This window comes from Phoca vitulina, unplaced genomic scaffold (assembly GCF_004348235.1).
Source record: "Phoca vitulina isolate PV1807 unplaced genomic scaffold, GSC_HSeal_1.0 scaffold47, whole genome shotgun sequence".
NCBI classification, from domain to species: Eukaryota; Metazoa; Chordata; class Mammalia; order Carnivora; family Phocidae; genus Phoca; species Phoca vitulina.
In genome coordinates, this window is record NW_022589750.1 from 9,886,562 (window position 1) to 9,901,712 (window position 15,151).

General features: G+C 44.9%; 1 protein-coding gene across 8 annotated transcripts in view; it reads right to left on the bottom strand.

The window, feature by feature from the left end:
* SPECC1 (sperm antigen with calponin homology and coiled-coil domains 1) overlaps positions 1-15,151 on the bottom strand; it is a 268,987-nt gene that overhangs the window by 98,859 nt on the left and 154,977 nt on the right. For all 8 annotated transcript variants that reach the window (XM_032431932.1, XM_032431934.1, XM_032431931.1 and 5 more), the window contains one exon: positions 2,478-4,057. In XM_032431932.1, the coding sequence (XP_032287823.1) occupies positions 2,478-4,057 (1,580 nt within the window). The remainder of the gene's footprint in view (positions 1-2,477; positions 4,058-15,151) is intronic.

Sequence of the window (15,151 nt, forward strand, 5' to 3'; positions counted from 1 at the left end):
TTTACTCAAAATACTAAGAAGAAACCAAGGAAATGTATAAAAGCAGAATGAAAGGATTAATAAAGATGAAAGTAGAAACAAATTAATCAAATAGATTTACAGCAGAATTGATAAACTAATCCAGCCGGGTCTTTATTCAGGGAACGTGGAGTGACATACTCTATCCTTCCGAATAAGAAGATTAGATATTTTAATTATGTTAATACAAGTTTGTATGCATGCCTGAACGTGCATACACTGGGGAAACATCTGAAAAGACATATAGGAAAATGCTAGCTGCGTTTTTCTCCAAGTGGTGGGGTTAAAGGTAATACTAATTTTCTTCTTTATAGGTTTCCGTAGTTTCTAAACCTTCTGTAATGAACACATAATTTCATGATCAAAAAAAGTAAAGCTACTGTCTTGAGACACTAAATGACTTCTTGGTGACACATACATTCAATGTAATGTCAATCGAAATGCAAAGAGATAGATAAAGGACTGAGCTGGGGGACTTCAAGAAGGTCACCTGGGAGGTAAAGCTTTTTGCAACAGTGATGGAGGGGAACCCATCCCACAGACATTAAAACTTAATGTAAAGCTATAATTACCACCTTAAACTTCAAAATGGGCACCTGGCTAGTACCTTCTAACAGGACTGCTTCCATACTTTCAATAAGACGCTCTAAGTTTAGAACACCGACAGTGATTAAAAAAACTCCTGATGCTACCTACCACTCAGATCATCAGAGAGCCCAATGCCACAATCAAGTTGCAACAAACTAATCTGAAGGCAGATGAAGCCACAGAGAAAAATCCCCCTGTGAGCTCATGGCACAACTTGTCTCTTAAAACAGTGACAACCAAGGTAGGGAGTGGCTTCAATCTCTGTCACCCGGGAAGCCCTAACATCACAGCCCCAGAGCCTGGAGGGAACGGGAAACAGGAAGCCACCTGTCCATACCTTCCCGGCACCACTGTGAGCCAGCAGAATATCATAGAATTACCAGCAATCTTCATCATGTGACCAAGTTCCAGACTGATTAAAGGATTATTTTTAAAAATGAAATTGTGATCATTTAATTTCACTGTGGGTTGGGGAAGATCTTTCCCAGTGAAGAAGGGGAGGAGAAAAGAGGCAATGAAGCCCAGATGTGAATGACCCAGCGACTCGATACCAAGCCCTGGCAGGGGTTCAGGGAAACAGACACCCTCACGGATCTGCTGGTGGGAACAAACCAGGATGGTATTTCTGGGGGGCAAACTGGCTGAAGGTATCGAGTACCTTTAAAATGGTCATCTTCTGACACCATAAGCCAATGTTTAGGAATTTTTCCTAAGGAAATGATCAGAGAGATATACAAAAATGTCTTTACAATATCAAAAGACTGGAAAAGAATATAAATGTTCAACAAACAGGCGACCAGTACATATGAAATATTTATATAGGGTGCCTGGGTGGCTCAGTCGTTAAGCGTCTGAGAGACACAGCGAGAGAGGGAACACAAGCAGGGGGAGTGGGAGAGGGACAATCAGGCTTCCCGCTGAGCAGGGAGCCCGATGCGGGGCTCCATCCCAGGACCCTGGGATCATGACCTGAGCCGAAGGCAGACGCTTAACGACTGAGCCACCCAGGCGCCCTAAAATCATGTTTCAAAGAGTAAATGAGGAGAATATTCTCAGAAAATATTAAATTAAAAAAGAGTATGTACAAGAGAAGCCTAAAATTTTTTTTTAAAGATTCACTTATTTATATTTGAGAGAGAGAGCACGTGTGCACACGTGGGGGGAGTAACAGAAGAAGAGAGAGAGAGAATCCCCAGCAGACTCTCCGCTGAACGGGGAGCCTTATGTGGGGCTCAGTCCCACGAACCTGAGACCATGACCTAAGCTGAAACCAAGAGTCAAACTCCCAACCGACTGAGCCACCCAGGCACCCCTAAAAATTTTTTTTAACTTGTGGGACACACACACACACATAAATCTGAAAGAAAACACCAAAATAGCGGTTATATTATTACTTGGTAGGGAAATTAGGGATGATTTTAATTCTCTGTTAGCGGTTAGCAGCCCAAAGCATGCTAACCGATCTGGGTAACTCTCTCTCATTCTGAGCCAGTAAGACTCAGCTTATTTGCTACCTCTTCCAACAAGCCCTCCTGCACTACCTTCTTCCTTTGTCCCCTATCATTTTAGGTGCTCCTCCTTGGCACTGGACTCTGAGCTGTCCTCTATGATACTCTTTCTCCCTGCACCGTATTCACTCATTTGATTCACTATATCCCTGCTACACTTTGAACTGCCTATAGTCAGAAATTGGGGTGTTTCATTTTTGTATCCCCAATGTGTCTGGAATGGAACAGATCTTGAAGATGGGATGCTGGATTCGTGAATGAAATTGGCTGAGCTAAGGAATCTCTGCGCTCTGTGAATCTAAAGGTCAAAGAGGGGAAGGCTAAGAAGGATGAGGAAACACGGGCACAGAGGTACCTCCTTACCTTGGCCAGGAGGCTCGAAACATGTTTAATTTCACCATGGGCCTTCACTAATTCTTGCCTGAGCTCGGTGCAAGACAGTTCCAGCTGATCTTTCTCAGCTCGAGCGACTCTCAACATTTCTTGAACCTCACGACCCTCTGCCGTGTGCCCCATGGGGCTGGTCTCTGTAGCTTTCTGCTTCTCATTCTCCAAATGAGCCTTCATTGACCCATGTTCCATCTGCAGCCCTTCGAGCGTGGCTTTACACTCTTCCAGACTTTGGGCCATCATGCCGTTATTACGCCGTTCCAGGTCCAGAAACCCATTCAGTTTTTCGTTTTCTTCCTTCAGGTGTTTAATCATTTCTAAAGCGCCTTGGTTTTCTTCCTCAACCTTCCGTAAGCTACAGGTCAGCTGCTGCTGAATGTTGAGCAACTTCTCTCTTTCAAAGCGGCCCTGGTCAAGAATTTCTGTGCACTTCTGCTCCAGCTCAAGGATCTTTCCTTCTTGCGTGTTGGGCTCCTCATTCTTCACTCGCTCTTGTAAGAGATTTAGGAGTTTCTCGTTTTCCTGACTGAGCTGCTCGGCCCTCTCCCGATGCTGATGGAAGGACGTTTCTAAAATCGTCTTCTCGTCCACGAGTTTCTCATTTTCGGCTGTCAGTTCCTGCACCATTTGCTGCTGGTCTGACAATTCCTGCAAAGTGGCCTGCAGCTCCTCTGCAGTGCTGTGGTGGTTTTCCTCCATCTTCTGTATCTTCTCCGTGAGGGAAGCCAGGGAAAGTTCGCTCACGTTGTTAGGGGAACTGCCGGTGGTCGAACACTTGGAGCTCTTAAAGGGGTTGCTGGTAGCGGACAGGGGCCGGGAGGGGGTGTCTGCGGTGATGTGCTCGAAATCAGAGGCATCCGGGGACAGAGAAGCTTTGGTAACGTCGCTGCTTGAAGAGCCCGACGTCCGTAATGCATTTTCGGGTATGTTGTTCCTGTACTCCTCGATTTCACCTGACAACTGATTTCCAGTCGGGCTCCCGAAGCTTGACTCCTGAGTTATGGATGTTGGGCAGCTGCTCTCACCGGTGTGACTCACGCCTCCCTCTGAATTGGGGGAGTGCTCCAGGTAAGTCAGTTTCTCCCTCAAGGCCCGGTTTTCCTCCTCGAGATCTGCAAGCTCTTTCTGAAAATTCTTGTTCTTCTCCTCAAGAGCTCTTATCAAAGGTTCTGAGTCACTGGGCGAGGCGGACGTTCCGTCTAGATTGGAGTCTGAAGCCTCAGCTCCTTCGATGCTTGGAGTCCTTTTCTCCTTGCATTTCTTCAGTTCACTTCGAAGCCTGTTAATTTCACTATCTTTCGCTTTGGCTTCTGCCAGAAGTTCCCGAACTTGGGACTCGAGCACGGCCTTTTCCCCACCTTCATGCTCTTGTTTGGGTCTCGTGGAAGTGGTCCTCAGGTGCTTAGTAGGGGTGGGTGTGCTGGAAGAAGTTGGACTGGACACCGACTTCCTGGGGTTGGAGGGACCGCGTGGCACAGTTCTCTCTCTTGAGACAGTTACTGAAAGTTCTCGAGGAGCTGGAATGCCCGTCCGTTTGGTTGTCGTCACAGCCCCTAAGGACAGAAGGAATAGAAACCAATGAAACAAGGCAAGCACTTTTATAAATGAAACCCAAGTGACTTCAACTCACATGGCATAGTGAAGAGGGTGATTGTGCCCTTTACTCGTATTGCCCCCCCCCCACTCTGCGTAAGTATTTGGGTCTGATTGGAGTTTCTGTGCCTCCTCCCACAGCCCTATACTTTGGGGGAAGCTGGACTCCAAGCCTGAGCTCCTCCTCATAAGCCACAGTTGCTGGTTCAAGGCATGGGCACACCCCTCAACCAAAGTCAATAGAACAGCAGGAGAGGGTTTCTGGGTGAGCTCCTAAAACATTACTGCACATGAGTAAGGGATCATATAAGTCTGGGAATGGCTGCAATCACAAGAGGAAGGTGAGAATGCAGAGTATAGAAAGAAGAAAATCAAATTTTTAGTAGCACTGTGGAGATACCCAATCAGTCAACCCTGGAGCTTAGCCTAAAGCTGGCCTTCCGATGACATAAACCAATAAATACTCTTTATCCAAGTCACCTTAAATTGGGTTTTCTGTAACTTGCAGCTTAATGCATTTGAACCATAACCTTGGCAATTGAACAGCATTTTGACAAAATGCAAGTTCATTCTGAATTTCTTAAACATTTTTTAAAAAATTCACCAACATCTTGTGAATGAGCACGAATTTGACTAAGAAATCATAAGACACAAATAATACCAAGTTAAGACTAATCTAATCCAGTGACACACTGCTTTTATCATAGGTGGAAATGGTGTGCTTTTTTGTATTCAGAGACACAAGAATAAATGGAGTGAGGACATATTACATGTATCTATGGCATAGTTTTAAATGTTAAAAGGATTTACATAGTATGGAAATGACACAGAATTTAGAGTATTTATAATGGGAAATGTAAGGTAAAGAACTGTTCTCTATTTTGGTCTATACTACATTACAATATTAAAATAAATTCTGGGGGTGAAAACCCAGACACTGACCTCCTATATGCTCTAGAAATGAAACCCACCTCAGAGTAAAGGGTAAATGAAAATTTTGGACCTACTTTACAAATTCAAAGACCCTTTGATGAATCAAGGCCGACTGCTATGATTTATCTAACTCTGCACGTTGGGTTGAAGGTCCTCATAACAAAGGACCCTAGAACGAGTCCCCAGTCCCTGGGGCTCCACAAGGTAGGAGGTGGTGGTGGGGTGCCCCCACAGACTGGCAGCAGCCCCCGTCCACAGGACAGAAGCAGAGCCCAACGTGGCACAGGAGCCCTAAGCCCACTGCCAGGACCGCTACTAAGGAGCACCTGCAGATCTGAGCATCCTGAAATCAGAGGTGATGATGTGAAGGCCAATGGCATTCACTGCTGTGTCTAACAGTCGAGTGCTTTTTAAAACTCTGATAATAAAGGCTAAGCTGGGGGCACCTGGGTGGCTCAGTCGGGTAGGCGGCCAACTTGATTTCGGCTCAGGTCATAATCTCGGGGTCCTGGGATCGAGCCCCGCCCCGTGTCGTTGGGCTCTGCGCTCAGCAGGCAGTGTGCTTCTCCCTCTCCCTCTGCCCCCCCAACCCCGCTCATGCTCTCTTTCAAATAAATAAATAAAATATTTTCAAAAGATAAAAGAAGTAAAAGCTAAGCTATCATACTAATATACAGAAAAACTATGGTTTTTAAAGTAACTTTCAAACTAAGTTACTGGAAAGCTAAGAGTACTATGATACGCACTTAGTACTTTTAGGTGTCTGACTTGCATCCTTCTTAATGGAGAAAATACTCGGTGAAGAAAAGATTTATTTAATTATTCTTGCAAAATGAAGATAGCAATCACTCAGCAATAAAACGTTTTAGTAACGCTGGTTCTCTAGAATGAAGTAATCCTGGTGAGGGCCCCTAAGGAAAACGGAAGATGAACTCAAGTTTTGCCGTAACCTTCGTCAGAACAGGCAGCCAGGAGGGTCCAGCACTGATCGTCACAGACCCACTGGCCATTCCTTTTACAGTCCCTGAAACTAAGGCTCCTTTCAACTATTCGTCGGTTCTGAGGATGGGCAGGGCTCAAACGGGAACAGCAGATCAACTCTGTCATCACTTCCAGCCCAAGGGGAACTCCTCCCTTCTGCTGCCAAATCTCAGTTTATTCCCCACATAAGTGTTACCACTTGCACCTTACCTAAACTACGAGGAATTTTTTTTAATGTCCAAATACATTTGTGAAATACATCCAGCTGTGTATTATGAGACACACAATCCAGTCGTATTTGTTACAACATCTGTTCTTTTTTTTTAATCCGTTCTGACACCTCATTGGCACCAAAGGACGTCATTAGTCTTAGTATTTTCCTAAGCTTTTTTTAAAAGGTTCTTCCCAGCTTTGTACACATCATTTCCAAAACTGTAATTACCAGAGGTTAAGTGTAGAGGGTTGCGAAAATTCACTGTCAGACCAGACTAAGATTGGTGCACGGCGGCTCACCCCCCCCATCCATGCGGATCTGCAGCGCAGGCGTCCGCGTCATGGGCATGGCCAGCAAGTCCTATTGCTCAGAATGTAATCAGTCAGAAGGTTCTACTACTCAGAATCCACCTCAAGTACTGTGAGTGAAGAAGCCTCACTGTTGAGCAATACATCCTGGAACCCTGAAACAGGGCACACCACCTGACACATATACCATGGCAAGGGGGACACAGAGGTGGCCAGAAGCCTGGGGCCGATAGAACAGGGACGGCTCGGCTGCTACTCTTACTTCTTGGGTCTTTTCCCCATTCTCACACCAGACCATAACTTATTCCTACTGAGGCTAGCTGTCTAACTGCATGAAGTTAAAATAAAAGCAAGCTCCACCTCATAATTGGGAAGACTAATATGATTTTACAAACCATGTTTGATATGTTACATTTTAAAATGCCAAATGAGGGGCGCCTGGGTGGCTCAGTCCATTAAGCGGCTGCCTTTGGCTCAGGTCATGATCTCGGGGTCCTGGGATCGTTGAGCTCCCTGCTCAGTGGGGAGCCTTCTCCCTCTCACTCTGCCCCTCCCCCTGCTTGTGCTCTCTCTCGCGCTCACTCTCTCAAATAAACAAAATCTTTAAAAGAAAAACTTATTTAAAATATCCTCCCCCCTTTCTTTTCTGGTAACCAACCAGTCAGTCCCTAAAACCTGCTAACTGGTTCTGGAAATGTTTCCATATTTTCCCTTTGTTTTCCTTTTGGTATGGATCCAGTCCAGGTCTTTAAGAATGTTCTGTCTAAATTTCTGAACTGTGCTCACAGGTCCTCCTGATGCCAGTCTCTCCCAGCTTGGAGACATAATGGTCCAAAAGCCCTTAAACAACTTGCTCGCTGTTCTGTTCCAGAATCTGTAAGCATTCCTGCCTGCTGCATCAGTGTTAAACTTCTTCCCTGGGCTTTCAGGGTCAGGCATAATAGCATCCGAATCAACATATCCAACCTTTTCACTTCGGGTTTTTTTTCTCCCCTCCAACATACCTATTTAACCCATTCAATGTCTCCAATATACCTATGGCTTATTGAAATAGCATTTCTTTTCCACTGGATCCTTCTGGTGGGTATTTAAACAAGATTAACTCTCTTCAATTAAAAAAAAAAAAATCGGGGGGCACCTGACTGGCTCAGTCGGTAGAGCATGTGACTCTTGATCCTGCGGTTGTGAGTTCAAACCCCATGCTGGCTGTAGAGATTGTTTAAAAATAAGATCTTTTTGGGCGCCTGGGTGGCTCAGTTGGTTGAGCGACTGCCTTCGGCTCAGGTCATGATCCTGGAGTCCCGAGATCGAGTCCCACATCGGGCTCCCTGCTCAGCAGGGAGTCTGCTTCTCCCTCTAACCCTACCCCCTCTTGCGCTCTCTCTCTCTCAAATAAATAAAATCTTTAAAAAAAAAAAAAAAAGATCTTTTAAAGAAAGAAATCTGGAGTCCACATCATCCTCCAGCTAATATCTGATTAGCTTCCCTTCCCCTGTCATTTACTCCTCTACCCACTGCCATTACTCAACCAAAACCCTGTCTGCTGAGGCCATGGACGACCTCCATGTGGGCCAACACAACGGACATCATCAATCCTCTCAGCAGAGCTGGTACAATTCCTTCCTTTCTGAAGCATGCTTCTGATGTCCCACTCTCCTAGTTTTTCTCTTAGCTCAGCAGCGGTCCTCTATCTGTCTCTCTCCTTTGCTGGCTCCTCCTTCTCTTTCTGCTTCTACTGGTCGGAAGCTTCAGACCTAGGTCCTGGGCCTTTTTTCTTCTCTTATTACAAATTATTTTCCTGGTGATTCTACTCCATCTCATGACCTTAAAATACCACCTATATACTGATGACTCCCTAATTAACTCTCTTATATGGACCTCCCACCTGAGCAACAGATCTGAATATCAAACTACTTACTTGATAAGCATAATCGAATTATAACAAAAGTTACCTCTAGTTTAGATCAAAGGCATAAGGGTAGACTAAGAAAGAGTGAACAGAATGTGCAAAAGGCCTGGAGTGCAGAGAGCCCTGGCAAGGAGGGGGCTGATGAGGAAGAAGGCTCATTTACAGAGGGTTCTCAAGGAAGGCCTCACTGACAGAGCTTGAGATTCAAGGTGATATACACCCATTAAAACAAGGCCATGATACTTGGAAGAAAGAAAAAGACAGCACAAGAAAAAGCTCTCAAATTTTTTAAATACTTTTTTTTAAATTAAAAGATTCAACAGAAGGAATGGAATGCAAAATCAAGGAACTCTCCCAACATGTAGGAAAAAAAATGAAAACAAGATGGAAATAGAAAAGATAAACACTCAGGGCCAATCCAAAAGATCAATCAATTAACAGAAGATCCAGAAATAGGAGCACCTGGGTGGCTCAGTTGGTTAAGCATCTGACTCTTGATTTCAGCTCAGGTCATGATCTCAGGGTTATGATATCGAGCCCTGAGTCCTATTCTGCGCTCAGCTCAGAGTCTGCTTGAGATTCTCTCTCTGCCCCTCCCCCTGCATGCACACGTGCTCTCTATACAATCTTAAAAAAAAAAAAGAAAAAGAAAAAAGATCCAGAAATTTAGATCAGTAGAAACAGAGTGGAGGAAATTCCCAAAGAACTGACATGAGAGAATCCCCCAAAGATGAAGAACATGAGTCTTCAGAACTCCTGTCAGGCAAAACGAATTAAAAAAGACCCACAGGTACAATACACCTTCTATCAATTTTCAGAATACCAAGAATGCCTATAAGTTTGGGGAAGGGGTGTGAGCGTGAGACTGGCCATCATCATTCATTATAGCAATACTGAATTCTCAGAGGCAACAAAGCAAATGCCTTCAAAATTCTGAGGGAAAATGATTTTCAAACTAGAATTCTATACCCAACCTAACTATAAACCAATCACAGAGGTAGAAAATACATTTTAAAACATAAGAAAATGAAAAAAAATTAAACAGTAACACTCTTTCTAAGTAAGTTATTTGAAGATGTGATCCAGGAAAACAAAGGGGTAAACCAAAGAAAAAGAGGATGAATGATGATCCTGGGAGAACGAGGTTCTAACAGAGCAAACCAGTCAAGGGAAGTCTCAAGATGATACCCACAGAACAAGGCTGGAAAACAAATCCAAACCGGGTCAAGAGGATAAAGTGCCTCTGAAGGGAAGTTTCTTTGAAAGAACATCTGACTGGATGAAGAGTATGAAAAAAAAACAAAAAACAAAACGAGGATATAATAAAAACAGTGAAAAAAACAGAAACTTCATAAAAACAAGAAGTTGCATAAGAAAGGTCACAAAAACATGACTTGACTTTGCAGGAAATATATATATAGTCACAATTACATTGATACTATTTCAATTGACCTATACACAAAGTATGCAAGACGATTTTATAGCATGTTGGAATATTATCCCAGCTAGCAAAAAAGTTAAAGTAGAGGGGCGCCTGGTGGGCTCAGTCGGTGACTCAGCATGTGACTCTTGCTCTCAGGGTTGTGAGTTCGAGCCCCGCAATGGGTGTAGAGATTACTTAAAAAAAGATTAAAAAGCTTAAAAAAAAAGTGAAAGTACAAATGAAAGAAACTGGGAGGTAGAAGACAGGTGGAAAGAGCTGGTAGAAATGGTAGTGACAATAATATCTAACCTCATCTTACAAAAGGAGAGTCAAAGATACTATATACAATTGACAAAACAAGAAATAAAGATGGAAAATGTTACTGAAATAAAAGACGTAACCAAGAAAGGAACTTTAAAAAGTGATATTAAGACCCTAGGAGGAGGTGAAGTTAGGAGTTAAATCCTCATCTGTCAGAGGAGGAGTCAACAAAATGTCTAAATTTGAAAAGCCAAAAAACAGCTATGTCAGGAGAATAAGACAAACCACAGACTGGGAGAAAATACTTGCAAAATACATAAATGATAAAGGGCTGTTATCCAAAATATACAAAGAACTCAAGAATAAGAAAACGAACAACTTGATTAAAAATGGGCAAAATACCTGAACAGACACCTTGCCAAAAAAGATACACAGATGGCAAATAAGCATATGAAAAGATGTTCCACACCACCTGCGATTAGGGAACTGCAAATTAAAACAATGATGAGAGACCACTACCACCGACGAGAATGGCTAAAATCCAAAACGCTGACACCTCCAGCTGATGAGGATGTGGTGCAATACGAACTCTCATTCATTGCTGGTGGGAATGCAGAATGGTGCAGACACTGGGGAAGAAGGTTTGGCAGTTCTTTACAAAACTAAACACACTCTTGCCATGATTCAGCAATCGCATCCCTTGGTATTTACCCAAATGAGTTGAAAAGTCATGTCTACAAACAAACCGGCACAAAGCTCTTTACAGCAGCTCTATTGATAATTGCCAAAACATGGAAGCCACCAAGATGTCCTTCAGGAGGTGACTGGAGAAACCGTGATACATCCAGGCAACGGAGTATTATTCAGTGCTGAAAAGAAATGTGCCATGAAGCTACAGAAAGAGGCAGGAAGCTTAAATGCAGATTGCTAAGTGAAAGCAGGCAGCCGATCTGAAAAGGCTATATACTGTATGATTTCAACTATCTGACATTCTGGAAAAGGCAAAGCTATGGAGACAGTAGAAAGATCAGTGGTTGCCAGGGGTCGGGGGAGAAGGAAGAACGAACAGGGGGAGCACAGAGGATTCTTAGGGCAGTGAATCTATTCCGTATGGTACTATAATGGTGGATACATTTGTCCAAACCAATAGAATGTGAACCCTAATGCAAACCATGGACTCAGGGTGACTGTGATGGGTCAACGTAAGTGCATCAACTGTAATAACTGCACCCACTGTGGCGAGGGACGGTGATGGTGAGGGAGGCTGTGCACACTTGTGGGGGGGGGCGGGGGTTGTATGGGCACTCTGTGCTTTCCCAATTTTGCTGTGCCCAAAACTGCTCCAAAAGCCTATTTTTTAAAAAAAATACGCGGTTTACGCAAGTACACGTGGTTAACTTTGAGAAGTGGGACAACAAATGGGAAGGTGTAGGGCAACAGCAGTTTTGCTTTTCCTGAGAAGGGCCCTGTCCTAGTTCATTTTCTAACCTGTGCGTATACTACTTGGATAACGAGAACGGAGAAAAAGAAATGGGAATGTTTGCGAATACGGTGCGGAAGTAGGTAATCAGCAGTCAGTTGGTTTTACGGGCAGCACTGTTCCTTTGGACTTAGAACAAGTGAGATAAAAGAAAAAAGTCTGAGGCGACACAGCGAACAGAGGCACAGCCATAAGGAACTAAGTCTTGTTATCAAATCTCGGGCCCCACCTAGACTGTGGCCGAAAAGTCATTTTTTCCTAGCTAGACTACCCTGTGGGGAGTTTCAGTGGAGGGTTTTCTAGACATTCATACATCTCATATTAAACTTAATGGAAACTCCTTTGCAAACCAAACAGAGGAAAAAAGCACAAAAGAATCCTACACAGACTAATGAACCAAATTACTTGCTCGTTTTGCTGCCTTTGCTAAAAACAAACAGCAGGGTCCACATTTAGAGATGGTTTTTGTAACAGCATAAAAGTTTTTTGTCTTGTCTTCATTTTGCCCCCCTCCCTTTTTTTTCTGAGAATGCCAAATTAATTTTGCTCGCATTCCACTTGCTCAGCAGCTTGGGTGAGAGTTTAAAACACTTGTAAATCTGCATCCTTCTCTTTCCTACATAGTCACACTGTTCCACGGCCACCATGAACGGTGCTCCAGATGGGAGAGGGCCTCTGAACAAAAGCCCCCTAACACTCAGAAGGGGCTCCGGGAGGACACAGTGACCACTCTGTGCTGGGTTAAAGGCAAGATAAGGCAGGAGACAAAGCAGCAGTGTTAACGAGAAGAGATAATAGCACGGGCTGAACGGCTTCTTGCAGGCGGCCCACACAGCCGGGCGCTGGCATCTCCAGGAGAAAGCCAAAATGCAAAACGGCTCTGGAAGGGCAGCTCCCAACATGCCATTTGAAAAGCGCAGAGCAGGCGGGGACGCCTCCTTGCCATTGAAACTGAAGTGGCCCGGGGAACGGTTGGTCCCACAATTCACTCTGCGTGCTGGGTTAGCCTCCTGGCCCATTGTTTGGGCCAAATGAAATCTTCATTCCCTAACTCAAGAGATTGGTACTTCTGCACAGGAGGGCACCCCCAGGGTCCCTAGGCAGCAAACACTAAAGAGGAGGAGCTGAGGGCGGTGGGGCTTTAGTGAATTGGAAGATCTGCCTCTTTATGTGCAGCCTTCCTTTCGGTAAAGATGAGAAAAGATCCACTTCCCAATTTATAAGTCTCTGGGGGCGGGGGGGTGGAGCCCAATGCAGGGCTAGAACTCACGACCCTGAGATCAAGCTTTGAGCTGAGATCGAGAGTTGGACGCTTAACCAACAGAGCCACCCGGACGCCCCTACCAATTTGTGAGTCTTGACCCATTCTAGATCACAGTTTAGCTCTGACTCCCTAAAATTATACACTTGGCTCAGTGATAGCTCCATGCCTAGCAATCAGTGAGAAACTTCCAAGTTACACCATTAAAAGACACCAAATTCACCTGAATTTGCAATTACAGAAATTAGAGAATTAGGTGGACTGGGTGTGCCAAAATAGGTTTATCTAAATTACCATCACTTCTTTCTGTTCTTTTTTCTTAAACCACGCATAGGTCAAAACATAGAACTTTGAGGAATTGACCACATTCTTTAAACTAGGAGTTCACGATGCAGGAAATGGTCATACCAGTTTATTTGTGTAGTGCTCTGGCTTTCGAAGCATTTTCATACACATTAACTTGAGGCTCACAAAAATCATTTGGCAAAGTATTGTTATCTTCATTTTACGGATAAGGAAACTGAGAGTCTGAGAGGCTTCACAATTTGCCCACGGGTCTCACAATAAGTACGTCTTCCAATACGTAAGGAACCACAAAATCATATTATTTCAGAACTGGAAGAAACAGAGAAATCATGTAGCCTAATCTTTCAAACCCAGTAGTAGTGAGAGCATCCAATCTCTGTTGCTATTTACCAAAGTCTCATGTGCCAGTTACCAAAGAAGATTTTCAGGGAAAGAGAACCCAACATTAGATAGCCCTTTCCATTGTGGGAGGCTCAAAGAGCTCGACAATCCTTCTTTATATGTGGCTGAATTCGATCTTCGTGAACATGGCACATGCTGGTTCCAGTTCTGAGACAATCTGGAACCACAAAGAACAAAATGACTGCTTCTTCCACATGACATCTGAAAATGTGAAGGCAGCCCTTTGTTTGTCCTTGGGTTTCTATTCTGTAAGCAGAGCATTCCTAATCCTTCCCACCAGGCCTCACGGGACCCGGGGTCATTCATCGGGTGGACTGCCTGGTGAGCCTCTGATTTAGCAACATCCCTCTGAAATGTTACCCAGAATCTCAAAAATGCTGCCGATGCGGTCACTACGAGCAAGGAATCTCCTAGTCACAAGAGAACACCCAACTCAAGCCTGCAACAATCAAATGAGATGTTTCAGGCTCACGTAACTGGAACTCTGGGGGCAAGTCTGGCTTCGGGTCCAGCACAACTGAAATATGTTCTCGTGGCCCATCACTCTCCCTCCCCTGCTCCTGCGTTCAATAGGCCGCCTTCATCAGTGAGCTGCCTTGCCTCACGGCAGGGGGAGGCCTGGACAGTTCCAGGCCTCACATCTGCACACCATCACACCAGGGAAGAGAGCTAGGTCCCTGCCAGAGGCCCCAACAAATGTCTCCTCGCATCTCATTCGGCCTGGGTCTCTACCCCCCTCGACTCATGAAGGTCAAGGTGATAACGCTGATTCACTGAAAGCGGGGGAAATTGGGGGAATTCTCCAAGGAGAATTCCTGACAGGAATGCCTGTTAGCACATGCTGGGAACAAACCTCAAACGAATGGTGCCCATGACGTGGTCTGACCAACGCTCGGGTAGTTTCCCAGCAGTACAGCACGTGGGTGTAGTAATGCAACATATAGAAAATGGTATAGTACACCAGCTTGAAACAAATAAAAAAGGCTTCAGACCCCAGTGGGGGATATTAGGTGACAAATGAAAATTGTGTATACTGTTTAGCAAGTTACCACTGTTTCAGGACAAAGTTTCCCCATAACTTCATGGCTAGAAAGAATCATTTTATTTTGCAGGTCAGGATTTGAGGAGAGGCTTGGCCGGGCAGTTCTAACTTAGTTCGATGCTCTCAGGTGGTTGCAGTCCTACGGTGGCTGGGGCTCAGTCACCTGAAGACTGGCTGGGCCGGACATGCCACCTGACTCGCTCGTATGGCAGACAGGTCAACCAATGCTGTCACATGGGAGTGGAGCTGGTCCCTTGGTCGGAGCACTGTGGGGTGGGGGGCCTCTCCAGCAGGGTGGTCTTGGGGTAGCTGAACCTGTTATAGAATGGCTCGGGGCTCCGGGGGTATTTCTGCACACAAGGCGGGGGGGTCACTGCATGGCCTCTTATAAGCCAGCCTCGGCAGTCACACACGGTCACTTCTGTCCTATTCCACCGGCTGAAGCATTCCGAGGCCTGCCCAGATTTAAGGCTCACATTCCTCGACGGAGTCAGTGGGAAAGTCACAGGGTGCAAAAGCGCATGGGGTGGGAGG